This window comes from Drosophila bipectinata, chromosome 2L, assembly GCF_030179905.1.
Source record: "Drosophila bipectinata strain 14024-0381.07 chromosome 2L, DbipHiC1v2, whole genome shotgun sequence".
NCBI classification, from domain to species: domain Eukaryota; kingdom Metazoa; phylum Arthropoda; class Insecta; order Diptera; family Drosophilidae; genus Drosophila; species Drosophila bipectinata.
This window is the reverse complement of record NC_091736.1, coordinates 12,704,170-12,720,684: the sequence shown is the minus strand read 5'-3', so window position 1 is coordinate 12,720,684 and position 16,515 is coordinate 12,704,170. Positions and strand designations below refer to the sequence as shown.

General features: G+C 38.6%; 6 protein-coding genes across 7 annotated transcripts; 1 reads left to right on the top strand and 5 right to left on the bottom strand.

Moving 5' to 3' along the window:
* Nucleotides 1-2,298: 2,298 nt before the first annotated feature.
* On the bottom strand, nt 2,299-3,347 carry LOC138925752 (uncharacterized). Its single transcript, XM_070276988.1, has 2 exons — nt 2,427-3,347; nt 2,299-2,328 (listed from the first exon to the last, which is right to left on the bottom strand). Exons 1-2 carry the CDS (start codon nt 3,345-3,347, stop codon nt 2,299-2,301), a joined length of 951 nt encoding a protein of 316 aa, XP_070133089.1.
* A 1,440-nt stretch (nt 3,348-4,787) lies between these two features.
* Nucleotides 4,788-6,095, bottom strand: LOC138925784 (uncharacterized). The gene is made up of 2 exons (XM_070277196.1): nt 5,020-6,095; nt 4,788-4,967 (listed from the first exon to the last, which is right to left on the bottom strand). Exons 1-2 carry the CDS (start codon nt 5,866-5,868, stop codon nt 4,920-4,922), a joined length of 897 nt encoding a protein of 298 aa, XP_070133297.1. The 5' UTR covers nt 5,869-6,095; the 3' UTR covers nt 4,788-4,919.
* Nucleotides 6,096-6,433: 338 nt separating this feature from the next.
* On the bottom strand, nt 6,434-7,849 carry LOC138925751 (uncharacterized). Its single transcript, XM_070276987.1, has one exon. The coding sequence runs from the start codon at nt 7,847-7,849 to the stop codon at nt 6,434-6,436; it is 1,416 nt and encodes a 471-aa protein (XP_070133088.1).
* Nucleotides 7,850-8,369: 520 nt separating this feature from the next.
* LOC108125317 (uncharacterized) lies at nt 8,370-10,418 on the bottom strand. Of its 2 annotated transcripts, XM_070277654.1 has the most exons (3): nt 8,755-10,418; nt 8,584-8,699; nt 8,370-8,513 (listed from the first exon to the last, which is right to left on the bottom strand). In XM_070277654.1, exon 1 carries the CDS (start codon nt 10,230-10,232, stop codon nt 8,847-8,849), a length of 1,386 nt encoding a protein of 461 aa, XP_070133755.1. In that variant the 5' UTR covers nt 10,233-10,418; the 3' UTR covers nt 8,370-8,513; nt 8,584-8,699; nt 8,755-8,846. The 2 variants fall into 2 exon arrangements, with proteins under 2 accessions (XP_070133755.1, XP_017096936.2); XM_017241447.3 differs by having other exon boundaries at nt 8,584-10,418.
* A 2,308-nt stretch (nt 10,419-12,726) lies between these two features.
* Nucleotides 12,727-15,174, top strand: yellow-c (L-dopachrome tautomerase yellow-c). Its single transcript, XM_017241702.3, has 3 exons — nt 12,727-13,006; nt 13,843-14,248; nt 14,312-15,174. The coding sequence occupies exons 1-3, from the start codon at nt 12,774-12,776 to the stop codon at nt 14,987-14,989; spliced, it is 1,317 nt and encodes a 438-aa protein (XP_017097191.2). The 5' UTR covers nt 12,727-12,773; the 3' UTR covers nt 14,990-15,174.
* On the bottom strand, nt 15,091-16,247 carry CIAPIN1 (cytokine induced apoptosis inhibitor 1). The gene is made up of 3 exons (XM_017241703.3): nt 16,030-16,247; nt 15,453-15,949; nt 15,091-15,323 (listed from the first exon to the last, which is right to left on the bottom strand). The coding sequence occupies exons 1-3, from the start codon at nt 16,163-16,165 to the stop codon at nt 15,210-15,212; spliced, it is 747 nt and encodes a 248-aa protein (XP_017097192.2). The 5' UTR covers nt 16,166-16,247; the 3' UTR covers nt 15,091-15,209.
* Between the last annotated feature and the right edge of the window lie 268 nt (nt 16,248-16,515).

Genomic DNA, 16,515 nt, shown 5'->3' with positions numbered 1-16,515 from the left:
ATGTACATCTCTCAGACCTCCATAGCATGGGGGATTCGGCTTGATTCCTTATTAGCTAAGTTAGCTTTAGAAAGTTTGTATAGATCCTTGTGTGTGTCCGTGTGAAAAAGTGCACTCGATAAAAAGTTTTAATAGTTTACAAATCGTAAATCGTAAATAGCACAAATCGAATGAAAAGTCTAGCAAATCGTAGTTAATGAAGGAATATGTATACATATAGGCATAGACTAGTGTAGCATCAAAAATGAATATTACATGAGACGGTAGATGGGGTGGTTCATGGCTCAAGCAACGTTTTAATTTTTATGTACTGTTATACATAGACAAATTAAACCAGTAATGAGACGTTTTTGAACCTACTGTAAGTTCTAAAATTGCATTTATAAAGAATATATATATTATACACAGGAAATAAAAAAGGAAACCGAACATAAATGAGCGCATCGTTATATAGGAATTGACTTTATTTAAACTAAAACTAAAAGAAAAAACAAAAAAAAATACGGAAGCCTATTGAAAAAGATGAACTCACTCAATCACTCACCATTACATACAGTCTTTCACTCACCTTTGAAATAATTCAAATCTTTAACTTAAATCACCAATATCACATTTTCACATCCAATCACTCCACTAAAAATGAACAAAAATCCATAACGAAAGTGCTATAAAAAAAACATACATAGACAACATCAAATTCCTACGAAATGAAAGACTTTAAAATCTAAGCCGTTAAATGAATGGAAAATAAAGTAAAAGAATTGAGAACTATACACACAATGATAAACAATGATTATATATAATTATTGAAATATATATATATATATGAAATTTACACACTTGGCAAGATACATCTCTAGTACATTGTAATTTGTTAAGGATCGTTGGAATTTGTAGTTTAATTGGATTGTATTTCATACACATACCATATAGGGAACGCTGTTAGGGTAGACGTGTAACTCGAAATCATGTATATTGTATATAGAACATTTAGCTGCGACTCCTAAAAAAATGAAAATAAAATAAAAACCGTAAAAAAAACACAACCAAAACCAGGCCAACAATTGCAATATTAAATGGTAATCAAATATTAATTTTCAAATCCGCGCATCGTTTAATTTGCTTTTATCCTTGAATCACAGCCGAAAGAAGAACTTTTAGTAAATTAAGACACACTTTAGCCAAGCTAATTGTTGTAAAATAAAAACGAGTAAATAGTAAAAACAGAAAAACAAAATAAATCCAGATTTATTTCAAATAAAAAACACAAAGCAAGTGAAAATCTACTGTTAGTGACAAAAAAATAATCGTAAAACCAGAACAAATGGTAGCAATATGCAGGAAAAAAAGGTCAAAGTATAAAAAACTCGGTATGTTCTTATGAATGTAACATTAACGAATTAATTTAAAGTTTAATAAAACGGAATAAATGAGAATTTTACTGAATAAAAAAACCAAACAGAATTCAAGAAATACTTGTGTTTCATTTTATTGATTGGAACCTGGAGTGACCATTCCCAATGTTTTATTTATACATTTTATTTGCTTCCATTTATTCACCCACAAATATTCTTTCTTAAAATGCAAATCACTTTCGATAAACCAACATTTTATTTTGCATTTTGCACTCGTGCCGCATTTTTAATAAGGGATTCAATAACCTTTTGCATTAAATCAACAGATGGATTATTAATGCAATCGGAACATTCTAACTTATTAAAATGTTGAATAATTCATTATGATTATTTACAAGTTCATAGCTAGAAAGTGACTCAAAGTATTCAGATTCATTTCAAATTCTTTCCGAGTCATTTAATGAAGTTTGAAGGCCATGAATTTTAAGGCCTATGATTGTTCACACTTCTAAAATAATTCACTGTAAGATGGGCTGGCTACAGGTATGAATGAAGTAACCCTGAATGATATTTAAAGCTATCCGAGTCGGAATAATTTTTATAGAATATTGACTCCTTTTTTATTAAAAAAGGAGACTTCAAATAGCCATTTATGATGTGTATGTTCTCAATTTTAAAGCTGGAGTTTCCTTCCCAATCCACAGAAGAGTCATCTAAATATATTGAAATTTTGCCACGATTGATTTTCTTAAGCTTCTTCAAAGAACGATTTAACAAAGAAATTAAATCGGAATTAATTTTCGAGCAACGCCATAAGACATTCAAGACCCGTAGGCAGCAGCACCCGAGCAGCAGTTCCAACAATTGCTTATTTGTAATGCCTTGCATTTGCAGATGTAGGTATTCAAGAGATTTCAGCTTCGTAAAGCCTTCCACATTAAAATTATCGTCTGTGCTGCCTAGCCAGAGTTCTCTGAGGGAAGGAATATCACAGATATGTCCTATCTGCTCCTTACACAGATTCGATCCAAACAGAATAAGGCTCTCAAGAGGAGTGCCAGTCCTACGTACAAGCCCCTTAATGAAACCCGGTCTTCGACGGGGATAAGTCAATATTATGTGCTTCAGGCGGGGCAGCTCACAAACCTTTTCGTATGCCGCATTATCGAGAAGTTCGTTGTCGGTGAACCCAAGCGTTTCCAAGTTCCGGCAGTTCGCGACAATCGCGGAGAAGTTTTCGTTGTTCAGGTTTCTGGTAAACATTCCAATTTTAAGAAAGTTCAGGTTTTCCATCTTGAAGCAGCAATCGGTCAGGTATTTGGCATCTAATTCGGTATTTTTATCTATCTCTAGATGCTGTAGTTTCTCCAGCACTTGGAGTCCTTTCCCATTGTAGTCGGGAGCTTTCAAGACTAGCTTTCTCAGGCACGGTAGGTTCTCTGATAGATTTGAGAAGAACTTCTCGTAGACATCAGTGCTACTAAACTCTAAATAGGCATGAAGAGTGTTTAAATTCTTCAATTGGTTCAAGTCCTCCCATCGGTCTTGCGTGAAAGCCATCGTGAGGCGCCGCAGCATAGGGCAGTGGATTCTTAGTAACCGCAATTGCTCCTCGTCTCTGGAGGAGGGATCCAGTGGTGACTCATAGCTGATAACATGTTCGTTGACTTGTTCCACTAAATATTCCAGATAAGATTCCGCGAGGGTGGTGGTGATGTATTTAGTGATGTGTTTGTACTTCCGTTGGGCGTAGTTCCTGTAGATGCGTTCTATTTTGCGATTGGAACGCGAAAAATTCAACTGATCTTTTAAGCTGAGAAATGAGAATATTATTTCTAGGCAATCGTTGTCCAGGACTAAAATATTGGACCAAGTTTTGGATGGTACTCTTTGGGAGCTTGAAGAGGGCGCAGCTGAATCTTTCGGATTATTTTCACTGATTGTGCCCTTTTTTGCACTCGAGGAAGAGCTATTTATAGGCGAGTCGCTCATACTTATTCCGCTCGCTTGGACTCGACAGCTGGAGACTCGATAACCGACTGACTGACGGCATTATAATCGCATTTGGTATACTTTGTGCAATAAAAGTGGGTACTTCCCCTTTTTATTTGTGTATTGTCGAGTGGTCAGCTTTTATCGTAGATTTCTGGAACTAGAATAGCTTTTAAAATCAGTGATGACAAATATATATGTGAGGTTGTGGGTTTTGTACAGGGTGTGACTAGTATATCCTATAGCTGTCATATAACTGATTGATCGGAAATGGTATAATTTTGGTGTTTTTAAAGTTAGAAAGCTGGAACTTGGTAAAGATTATATTTTTGGTCAGTTGATCCAACCTACCAAATTTCATTAGGATCGGCCGACTATATCCTATAGCTGCCATATAACTGAACGATCGAAAATGGTATTTAGTAGAAATATCAACTTTCGTATTTTTGAAGATAGAAGTTTGGGACTTTTTTAGATTTTTTATTGTAATAAATTGGATTATATATTCCTATTCCCATAAGGATCGGCCAACTATATCCGATGTTTACGATATATATCCGGTTTTAACTGCAAGGGTATATAAACTTCGGCTCCGCCCGAAGTTAGCTTTCCTTTCTTGTTTTTAATATTTTTTGGTCAAAAGTGTGCAACGCAGTGAAGGAGACATGTCCGAGCCTATACAGTATATATATTCTTGATCAGGATCACTTCCTGAGTTGATATGAGCAAGTTGAGAATGTTTTGATGAGAGAATCGAATTTCTGCACTGAGCGAATCGTAGAGTGCGCTGCTTATGAAATTATTTTGAACCCAAATAAATTTTATAGGTTGCTGGAGCGAAAGAAAATTAACAGGAAAAACTCAACAAGTCGGGACAATATTTTTCATTTTCATTCAATTATTTTTAAGTTTGTTTTCCGTTGTTTTCAGTGTATACGCTGAACGTAGAGAGCACCTTACGCTGATTTATGAAGCTAAGACGAAAATTTTAGTTACAAAAATTTTTATTGTTTAATGTGTGTTCATACTTTTTAATTATTCCTAATATAGAAGAGGCTGGCTAAGGGTATGAATGTAACAGTAGTCCTGACTGATATTAAAAGCTATCGGAGTCGGAATAATATTTATGCAATATTTCCTTTCTTATTAAAATAGGAACTTTCCATAGAGCGCCTTTTATGATTTTAATGTTGTCGAGTTTAAAGCTGGAGTTTCCTTTCCAATCCACAGAAGAGTTATCTAAATATATTGAAATTTGTTCACGATTGGTTTCCTTAAGCTTCTTCAAAGAACTATTTAGTGAAGAAATAAAATCGGAATTAATATTCGGGCAACCCCATATCACATTTAAGACCCGTAGGCGTGGGCATCCAAGCACCAGTTTCAACAACTGCTTTTTAGTAATGGCTCGCATATCCAGATGTAGGTATTCAAGAGATTTTAGCTTCATGAAGCCTTCCACACTGAAATCATCGTGATGGCTGACTAGCCAGAGTTCCCTGAGGGAAGTAATGTCACAGATATGCTCTATCTGCTCCTTACACAGATTCGATCCAAACAGAATAAGGCTCTCTAGAGGAGTGCAGGTCTTACGTACAAGTCCCTCGATGAAACACGGTGCTAGACGCGGAAAGGAAATTATTAGGTGCTTCAGGCGGGGTAGCTCACAAACCCTTTCGAGTTCCAAATCATCGAGGAGTTCGTTATCGCGGAATTCAAGCGTTTCCAAGTTCCGGCCGTTCGCGACAATCGCGGATAAGTTTTCGTTGCTCAGGTTTTTGGTCCCCTTTCCAATTTTAAGAAAGTGCAGATTTTTCATCTTGATGAAGCAATCGGTCAGGTATTTGGCATCTAATTCGGAAAAGTCATCTATATCTAGATGCTCTAGGTTCTCCGACATGTGGAGTCCTTTCCCATTGTAGTCGGGAGCTTCCAAGACTAGCTTCCTCAGACACGGTAGATTCTCTGACAGATTTGAGAAGAACTTCTCGTAGACATCATTGCTACTAAACTCTAAATAGGCATAAAGAGTGTTTAAATTCTTCAATTGGTTCAAGTCCTCCCATCGGAGTTCTACCATGAAATTCATTCTGAGGTGCCGCAGCATAGGGCAGTGCACTCCTAGTAACCGCAACTGCTCCTCGTCTCTGGAGGAGGGATCCAGTGGTGACTCATAGCTGATCACATGCTCGTTGACTTGTTCCACTAGATATTCCAGATCAGATTCCTCGAGTCTGTAGGTGATGTATTCAGGGATGTGTTTGTACTTCCGTTGGGCGTAGTTCGTGTACACGCGTTCTATATCGCGATTGGAACGTGAAAAATTCAACTGATCTTCTAAGCTTAGAATTGAGAATATGCTTTCTAAGCAATCGTAGTTCAGGACTAAAATATTGGACGAGGCTTTGGATGGAAGTCTTTGGGAGCTTGAAGAGGGCGCAGCTGAATCTTCCGCATTATTTTTACTGATTTTGCGTTTCTTTGCAATCGAGAAAGAGCTATTTATAGGCGATTCGCTCATACTTATTCCGCTCTCTTGGACTCGACAGCTGGAGGCTCCAAAACTGACTGACTGGCTATGGGGAGAGGGCAATATGATCGTATTCTGTATACTTTGTGGAATAAAAATCGGTACTTTCGCTTTTTATTTGCGTATTGCTTCTGTCGTAGATTTCTGGAACTAGATTAAAATCAGTGATGACAAATGTGTGAGGTTGTGGGTTTCGTACAGGGCGTGACTTGTTGACTTTCAAAAATTCGAAATGTTGAAAATTCTACATTTTCGGGGACTATCTGTATAAAAATCGGAAGTAGACTTGGATCCCCGGGGGCTATGGCTGCTTAGGCCTGTTTTATTTTGTTTCAGTATTGGTGTGCAGGCAGGGGCCGGACAGAGATATTTCCAACCTCCAAGGTACCTATGGATATACACATACATACCTCACCATTATTTCAAAAATAAGTTAAAAAATTATTTATTTGGAGGAATTTTTATTGTGTAATGTTTGTTCATACTTTTTAAATAATTCACTGTAAGATGAACTGGCTCCAGGTATGAATGAAGTAATCCTGAATTATATTAAAAGCTATCTGAGTCGGAATAATTGGTAATAAATATTGAACTCCTTTTCTATTAAAATAGGAACTTTCTTTAGATGGCCGTCTATGATGTGAATGTTCTCAATTTTAAAGCTGGAGTTTCCTTTCCAATTCACAGAAGAGGTCTTTAAATATATTAAAATTTTGTCCCAATTTGTTTCCTTAAGCATCTTCAAAGAACTTTTTAGTAAAGAAATGAAATCGGAAGTAATATTCGGACAACTTATCACATTCAAGACCCGTAGGCGGGGGCATCCAAGCACCAGTTCCAACAAGTGCTTATTAGTAATGCCTCGCATGTGCAGATGTAGGTATTCAAGAGATTTTAGCTTCATGAAGCCTTCTACACTGAAATCAACTTCAGTGCTTCCTAGCCAGAGTTCTCTAAGGGAAGTAATATCAGAGATATGCTCTATCTGCTCCTTACACAGATTCAATCCAAACAGAATAAGGCTCTCTAGAGGAGTGCCAGTCTTACGAACAAGTCCCTCGATAAAAGCCGGTCTTTTAAGACGCGGATAGGTCATAAATATGTGCTTAAGGCGAGGCAGCTCACAAACCCTTTCGAATGCCACATAATCGGGGAGGTCTTCATCGGTGAACTCAAGCGTTTCCAAGTTCTGACAGTTCGCAACAATCGCGGAGAAGTTTTCGTTGATCAGGTTTTCGGGCCACATTCCAATTTTAAGAAAGCGCAGATTTTTCATCATGATGAAGCAATCGATCAGGTATTTGGCATCTAATTGGCAAAGGTAATCTATCTCTAAATTCTCTAGTTTCTCCAGCACTTGGAGTCCTTTCCCAGTGTAGTCGGGAGCTTCCAAGACTAGTTTCCTCAGGCACGGTAGATTCTCTGATAGATTTAAGAAGAACTTCTCATAGACACCAATGCTTCTAAAGCATACCCGGGTATGAAGAGTGTTTAAATTCTTCAATTGGTTCCAGTCCTCCCATCGGGGTTCTCCCATGAAATTCATTCTGAGGCGCCGCAGCATAGGGCAGTGCATTCCTAGTAACCGCAATTGCCCCTCGGAGGAGGGATTCAGACTTGACTCATAGCTGATCACATGCTCGTTGACTTGTTCCACTAGATATTCCAGATCAGGTTCCTTAAGGCTGTCGGTGATGTCGTCAGTAATGTGTTTGTACTTCCACTGGGCGTAGTTCCTAAACATGCTTTCTATTTCACGATTGGAACGCGAAAAATTCAACTGATCTTCTAAGCTCAGAAGTGAGAATATTCTTTCTAAGCAATCGTAGTTCAGGACTAAAATATTGGACGAGGCTTCGGATGGAACTCTTTGGGAGCTTGAAGAGGGCGCAGCTGAATCTTCCGCATTATTTTTACTGATTGTGCGAATTTTCGTACTCCAGGAAGAGCTATTTATAGGCGATTCGCTCATAGTTATTCCGCTCGCTTGGACTCGACAGCTGGAGATTCGATAATCGACTGACTACTTTGACTACTTTGTGCAATAAAAGGGGATTAACGGATTACTGGAACTAGAAAGCTTTTGAAATCAGCGATGACAAATATGTGAGGTTGTGGGTTTTACACAGGGTGTAACTTGTTGACTTTCGTTACTTTAATAATTTTACAAAATTAAAAAAATTACATAGGCTAAGTTAAGTTTTTATACCCGTGCAGAGGGTATTATAATTTTGTCCAAAAGAGTGCAACGCAGTGAAGGAAACATCTCCGACCCTATAAAGTATATATATTCCTGATCAGGATGAGTTGATATGAGCATGTCCGTCTGGCATCGCACTCTTCTAACAAGAAAAAGAGCCTTCCCGGCTTTGTTTATGCACTGCCCAACAAAATGGGGATAATATCCATCCCCATACTCCTTAGAGCCAAGGTTAACCTACCTCATCCTCATCTTCATTTCATACTCAAGTAGTGAGCCTTTCGGTTTCGTTACAAAAATTATTTATTTGGCGCATTTTTCTTTCATTATTCTTAAGATATTTGATTTTTAAACATGTTGGGCTATAGTTTCTGGGTTGTTGCTTTTCTCCAAGGGTCTCCAGTTCCTCATCCTGCATCCTTGCCTGGCAGTTGGTCTAAATATGCATATGAATATGAAATTAGTATTAAAACCCGGGTCTGGTTGGGTTAGGTGCTGGTGCTTACCTTTCAAGTTTCCGTTTCTGCCATGGCCTGGTCCCGGTCCCTTGAATTGAATTGAATTTTCTATGCCAAGAGCTTGTGTCTTGCTTTCGGGTTGTGTCTAAGGGGGTTTCTAAGGTCTTGGCATAAAAAAAAACCTATGAGTTTAATGCGTAATTTAATGTTTGTTCATACTTCTTAACTAATTCACTGTGAGATGGGCTGGCTACAGGTATGAATATAGTAATCCTGAACTATATTATAAGCTATCGGAGTCGGAATAATTGTTATTGAATATTGAGCTCCTTTTTTATTAAAATAGGAGAATTTAAATGGCCATTTATGATGTGTATGTTCTCAATTTTAAAGCTGGAGTTTCCTTCCCAATCCACAGAAGAGTCATACAAATATATTGAAATTTTGTCACGATTGATTTCCTTAAGCTTCTTCGCAGAACGATTTAGTAAAGAAATGAAATCGGAAGTAACATTCCAACAATATAACACATTCAAGACCCGTAGGCGTGGCCATCCAAGCACCAGTTCCAACAATTGCTTATTTGTAATGCCTTCCATATCCAGATGTAGGTATTCAAGAGATTTCAGCTTCGTAAAGCCTTCCACATTAAAATTTTCGTCTGTGCTGCCTAGCCAGAGTTCTCTGAGGGAAGGAATATCACAGATATGTCCTATCTGCTCCTTACACAGATTCGATCCAAACAGAATAAGGCTCTCAAGAGGAGTTCCAGTCCTACGTACAAGCCCCTTGATAAAACCCGGCCTTCGACGCGGATAGGTCAATATTATGTGCTTCAGTCGGGGCAGCTCACAAACCTTTTCGTATGCCACATTATCGAGAAGTTTGTTGTCGGGGAACCCAAGCGTTTCCAGGTTCCGGCAGTTCGCGACAATCGCGGATAAGTTTTCGTTGGTCAGGTTTTTGTTCCACGGTCCAATTTTAAGAAAGTTCAAATTTTTCATCTTGATGCAGCAATCGGTCAGGTATTTGGCATCTAATTCGCAATTTATCTCTAGATTCTGTAGTTTCTCCAGCACGTGGAGTCCTTTCCCATTGTAGTCGGGAGCATCCAAAACTAGCTTCCTCAGACCCGGTAGATTCTCTGATAGATTTAAGAAGAACTTCTCGAAGACATCATTGCTACTAAATTGTAAAGAGGCATGAAGAGTGTTTAAATTCTTCAATTGGTTCAAGTCCTCCCATTGGGGTCGACTGAAAGTCATGTTGAGGCGGCGCAGCATAGGGCAGTGCATTCCTAGTAACCCCAACTGCTCCTCGGCTTTGGAGGAGGGATCCAGACTTGACTCATAGCTGATCACATGCTCGTTGACTTGTTCCACTAGATATTCCAGATCAGGTTCCTTAAGGCTGTCAATGATGTCTTCAGTGATGTGTTTGTACTTCCGTTGTGCGTAGTTCCTGAACATGCATTCTATTTCGTGATTGGAACGTGAAAAATTCAACTGATCTTCTAAGCTTAGAATTGAGAATATTCTTTCTAAACAATCGGTGTTCAGGACAAAAATATTGGACGAGGCTTCGGATGGAACTCTTTGGGAGCTTGAAGAGGGCGCAGCTGAATCTTCCGCATTATTTTTACTGATTTTGCGATTTTTTGGACTCCAGGAAGAGCCATTTATAGGCGATTCGCTCATACTTAATCCGTTCGCTTAGACTCGACAGCTGGATACTCGATAACCGACTGACTGGCTATGGGGAGACAGCAATATGACCGTATTCTGTATACTTTGTGAAATAAAAGTGAGTACTTCCCCTTTTTATTTGTATATTGGACAGCTTTTATCGTCGATTTTTGGAACTAGAATAGCTTTTAAAATCTGTGATGACAAATGTTTGAGGTTGTGAGTTTTGTACAGGGTGTGATTTGTTGACTTTCGATATCTTTATAATTGTACAAAAATAAAAAAGTTACATGGGCTTTACTTAGTTAAGTTTTTATACCCTTGCAGAGGGTTGAGAACTAATAAAGTTCTCCTAACGATCAGCCAACTATATCCGATATTTGTGATCTATATCCGATAATATAATTGATCTCGCATTGGGTCTATTGTATTTTTGCATCCCTGGTTTGGAGGAGTAATTGTGAAAGGGTCCCACTGGCACTTCAGCTGACTTTAGTTTTTGCGGCACATTGTAGAATGCTTTAATTATTGGGAAGATAATATTGGGCCTCCATGCGTTTTCCAAGTTTTTTAAGGGACCGCCTAGAAAAAAAAATCAAAATCGCGGGATTGGATTTTTTGCTTTGCAACAATTATGAAAATTGTTTAAGTTATAACGCTTTTCTCAAAAGAAGTCAGTGCTATTTTACTAGAAGCAATAAGCGAAATGGCTTTACTCACTTCTTTTGGGAAAAGTGTTTAACTTTAACAATTTTCATGATTTCCTAATGAAATTGGTCTCGTTTTTTTTATCGGGATTAATGAGACAATATTGATATGTATCAAATATGGTATCATTTCTTGGAAGTTGTACCGAAAAAATGGCGTCAAAGTCCGAAAAAAATCCAAAAATGTAATTTTCTTGTGTAAAAATTGTATCCTTTTTGTTTTAATTAATTAAAAATCTATTAATTAAAGATTTTTTTTTAAAAGCTACAACATTTAACTATTAAAAAACGTCGGAAATTTTAAATTACGCGTTAAGGAATTTTTAAAATCAAAAAAGTTTTTTCCCGAAAACCTAAGTTAATCAATATCGTTTGTCGTAAATCGTTTTTTCTAAGTTAATCAATATATTGAGGGTGTTAGAAATATTTCAAACACGGTTTTGTATTATATTCGACCTAATAAACAATTCCTACTAGTGTAATCATTGGCCAAGATATAGCCTTCACTGTGGGCCATAATGTGCCTCATGAAAAAAATCTAAAAAATATTTTGTGCTTGGATTTGGATCCAGATTAAAAGAGAATCTATTCACAAATCGGATAAACATTGGTCAATATGTAGTATATGTAGTATGTAGTATATTGGAGTGTTACATTGTAGATTATACACATTCGTAGACATTTAATAGGAAATGCAATCAGGGCAAGATAATTGTGTTACTGAGTGTTTGGCATGGAGCTGAGCAGTAGATAGAAGAATGAAACTACCAACTAAACTTTAGATACATTTATTTTAAATGGTGACTACACCAGATAGAGATTGAACTTGCCACAATAGAATTTATAGCCCCAACAAGGTAGTGCCTCTGTGCTAGTATTTATTTAATTATTTTAAACATCATTGTTATACCCTTGCAGAGGGTATTGTAATTTTGTCCAAAAGTGTGCAAGCAGTGAAGGAGAAATCTCCGACCCTATAAAGTATATATTCTTGATCAGGATCACCTCCGGAGTTGATATGAGCAAGTCTGTCTGTCTGTCTGTTTCTACGCGAACTAGTCTCTCAGTTTTAAAGCTATCGTCTTGAAACTTTGCACACCTTTGTTCCTTTGTACGCAGTTTAGGTACATATATATACATAAGTCGGAACGGCGGGATCGGCCGACTATATCCTATAGTTTCCATATACCTGATTGATCGGAAATGCTAGAACTTTGGTGTTTATAGAGTTAGGGATTTCGTACGAATGCTATTTTTGGCAAAATAATACGACATTCCAAATTCCAAATAAATAAACAGATGGATTATTAATTGTAACTTGTTAAAATGTTGACAAATTCATTATGATTATTTACAACTTTATAGCTAGAAAGTGGCTCAAAGTATTCAGATTAATTTGAAATTCTTGCCGAATCATTTCATTAAATTTTAAGGCCATGACCCATTAGTCTCCCAGACGCTACTCAGGGTTCACTGCACAGTTGATCATCTTCCAGATGCACACACTTATGCTAATTCCAGCCAGCTCCCTAAAAGTATTTTTAAAGTATTACCTAATAAATTCCAGATATGTATGTATGTATATTCCTTCCGCTTATTTTTTGCTAATTTTAGGTCCCCCCACTTGGCAATTGCCAGTGTCCGGCTGGTGGGTGCCTCTGTATAACAGATTATAACAAAGTCGAGCTTTAAGCTCTGCTCCAAGCGGAGCCAAGCCAACATATTAAGCCGTCTCCAGGCCAATCTCTTGCAGTGAGCGGGCTCAGCTCGAATCAAACGGAGGTGTTGTGACCGAGAACGAAAAAGCTAATAGAAACCCAACAATTGACAGCCGGGATCAACCAAAATGCATTCTTTGAGATTACCAAGTCTGGGTCTGGTCTTGTGCCTGATCGGCATCTTCAGCGGGAGTGCATCGGCCAAGCTGGAGGAGAAGTTCTCGTGGAAACAGCTAGCCTTCGATTGGCCCTCTCCGGAGGCCGAGGCGGAGGCCAAGTCTAATGGCCACTACATCGAGGAGAACAACCTGCCACTGGGCGTGGAGCGCTGGCAAAACAGAATCTTTGTCACTGTGCCAAGGTAAATCACCAAATTAATAACCGAAAAAACGTCCAACTAAAATTCGTGTTTACCCGTACTTACCTTTTCTTTAATTTTTTTTTTTTTATTATTTACCTTTTTTGTTGGTTCGGTTTGTAATTAAATGTCAAGCTAGACTTGCAAAATCATTTGAGTATCGAGGAGGAAACCGGTTCCAAGCTGGCTAGTTAACTTGATCAGTTTTTTTTTTCTTCATTGTGTAAACCTATTTTGCATTTCAAATCGCATAGTAGTTTCTAAATGCAAATCTAAACATCCAATTAAATTAAAATTAATAAGAGAAAACAACACATGACCGGAAAATTCTATGGAAAATAACTGATCCGATTCGAGTTGAAACCTTCGAAGCTGATGACCATCAGTGGTATGGTAGTGTGACGTCACCACTTTTTGGGACTCACCCAGATAACCATAATGGGGGAAAAAGTCCCAAAAACAATTCCCGTTTTCGGAAGCTATTAGTAATCAAAACAATAAACAAAAAACGTCATCAGATGGACAAAAAAAAAGACGGAATATTTTAGTTTGAAGAACTAATCTATTAATCATTTAATAACAGTGTTTTCTAAAAACCAGTAAGATTATCTTTCACTATATTTATCCATTATATTTTCTATTATAAAGGGAACTTTAATCACATTAAATTACAGATCTGATTTCCATTTTATAATATCACAATAGAGGTACCAGTTACCTTCATAGTACACACATAGATTCTTTTATAATTAAAAAATAATTCAAGGTATAAATTAAAGACATAAACTTTAATTAAATTAATTATTTATCTTTAAATTGCAATTTCCTTTTAATATCAGATGGAAGGCTGGAGTGGCTGCCACTCTCAACTACATCGATCTCAACTCTACAGAGAAATCCCCTAAGCTTCATCCTTATCCCAGCTGGGAAGCCAACAAACTCCCTATTGATGTTAAGCCGCAGGATCAGAAGACACCATCGGGTGGACGTCTGGATGCTGACAAGGCTCAGGATGCTGGGGTCGAGCTGAAAAACAACTCCACCATTATTTCCACATTCCGTATTCAAGTCGACGTGTGCGATCGTCTGTGGGTTCTGGATACTGGTCTGGCCGATATCCTCGGTAGTCCCAAGCAGATTACACCAAACTCCATCCTGGTTTTCGATCTGAAGACTGATACTCTGCTGCGTCGTTTCACCATTCCAGCGGATCAGACCAAGGAGGATACTTTCTTTGCCAACATTGTAAGACTACAATAATTTAAAAAAAAAAAACATACATCTAAAATATTCTAAATCCCAATCTAGATTGTAGATTCCGATCGCTCGGAGTGCCAGGATGCCTTTGCCTATATTCCTGACTTGGGCGCCTATGGAGTCATTGTGTACTCTCTGAGAAACGACAAGTCCTACCGCGTCAAGCACAACTTCTTCCACTTCGACCCCCTGCAGGGTGATTTCAACGTGGCCGGCGTAAACTTCCAGTGGACTGATGGAGTCTTCGGCATGGCCGTTGGTCCTATGAACCCCGATCACTCAAAGGATATCTACTTCCATGCCTTGGCCAGCACCAAAGAGTTCAAGGTCTCGAACCGTGTGCTGCAGAATGAATCGCATGTGACTGGCGGAGATTCGTATTATGACTTCAAATATGTGGGCGATCGTGGAATGAACGGCCAATCCACAGCCGAGGTCTTTGATCCCGAGACCGGCGTTATTTTCTACACTCAGGTGAACAAGGATGCCATCGCATGCTGGAACATCAAGCGACCATACACTCCAGACACCCAAGGCCTGATCGATTCCGATTCACACACACTGGTCTTCCCCAACGACATGAAGATCGACAACGAAGGAACCATCTGGGTTCTTTCCGATAAGATGCCAATGTATCTGTACAAGGAGCTGGATCCCTCGGCCGTCAACTACCGCATTCTGACTGGCCAGAATCGTGATCTCATCAAGGGTACACCGTGTGAAATGTAAACACCCAGTGTATCAGTGATACAGCAGAATCTTTAGAATAATCTAAGGTTATTCTGTTAGGTTAAAGATTTCTGCAACATCCTTGTACATTTTGGTCGAAATTTCGTGACGCGGTGCATTTTTGTATTTACATTATGAAATTATTGTTTGTTAGTAAGTCAGCTTAATAAAATATTAAAATGTGATTGCTTCAGTGGGTCGATTTGTTCCTAAATTAAATTCAGATGTCAGATTTCAACAGGTTATCGGCCAGTTGAACCTTCTCTCCAGGCTTAAAAGCAGGCATGCCCAAATAGGGGCAGGTGGAGCAGCGGAAGGCGTCACCCAAGTAGCACTAAAAGAAATTATATATTAATAAACAGAAATACTTGTTGTATAATCGCATTTTTGTATACTCTTCAACGAAGTTTCGAGAGCAACATAAATAGCGACTTCCAAAGACATGCTCTCTTGTTACACTTACATTGCCGCAGCTCGACTTTGCGTTCTCAGTAGCAGTCTTGGTCTGCTTCTCGCTCTCCAGCTCCTCTGCCAGACCACATGAGCAGTTTTTGCATGCCTTGCGCTTCCCTGTGGTGCTGCAGACACGAAGACCGGCCGGATCCGGCTTCTGCTTATCTTCCTCGTCCAGTAGATCCTCTTCATCGATTAGCTCCTCATCGTCACCGCTAATTTTCCAGACATTCAGGGCACTGGCATCCTTCTTGGCAAATGACAGACGAGCGGATGAGCCGGTTTCGTAGCCTGGTTTCTCGGCAGTCAAAGCATCATCCGCATCCTCGCGACAATTTATGAACCCTGACAGCTTGACTTCCTGCAACAGGCTGGATGCCGGTCCGATGAAGGCCACCAGGTGAAGTTTTCCGCTCGGCTTCAGCATGTGCAGCAGCTTTACGTAATTATCAGTCAACTGGGCACACTCGATCACAATTAAGTCGAAACTGGAGTTGGCGTAGGAGGCTGAAATGCACCCAAGTTTCCAAATAAATCTGCTGACTCACTGGCTAGACAAAAAAACAAGATACTCGCACGCAACTTACAGAACGACAGACGGTGGACATTTTCCAGGGCCACTTCGCCACCTGTGGATGATTTCACTTTCTCCACACGCTTGTCCAGATCGGTGCTGTCAGTCCATATGTATAAAGTTTTCTGCAGTCCTTTAAATTGTTCCATTATCACTGAGTTTTTAGGAATATCTACTAAGTTCAAGCACCGCTGTTTGATTTCGCAATTAGTTGTGGAAGTCTGGCGATATCGATTGTCTTTGCCGATAATAGTGGTGGTGTTCATCGATAAGTTCTTCCCAGTAATATACACACTGAAAAAAAATAGATGTATCTTTTATTTCAGTAATACAAAATTTCGCATAAAATTTTCTATAATATACTTCGATATTAAATAATACTGAATGAAAAAAGTTAACTCCTATAATCAAATGTTTGATCTAAAGTGGGTGTTCTGAAAATTGCTGCAAACATATTTTATTTGTCTCATAATGAACACTGAAATCTAGTTTCTAATTA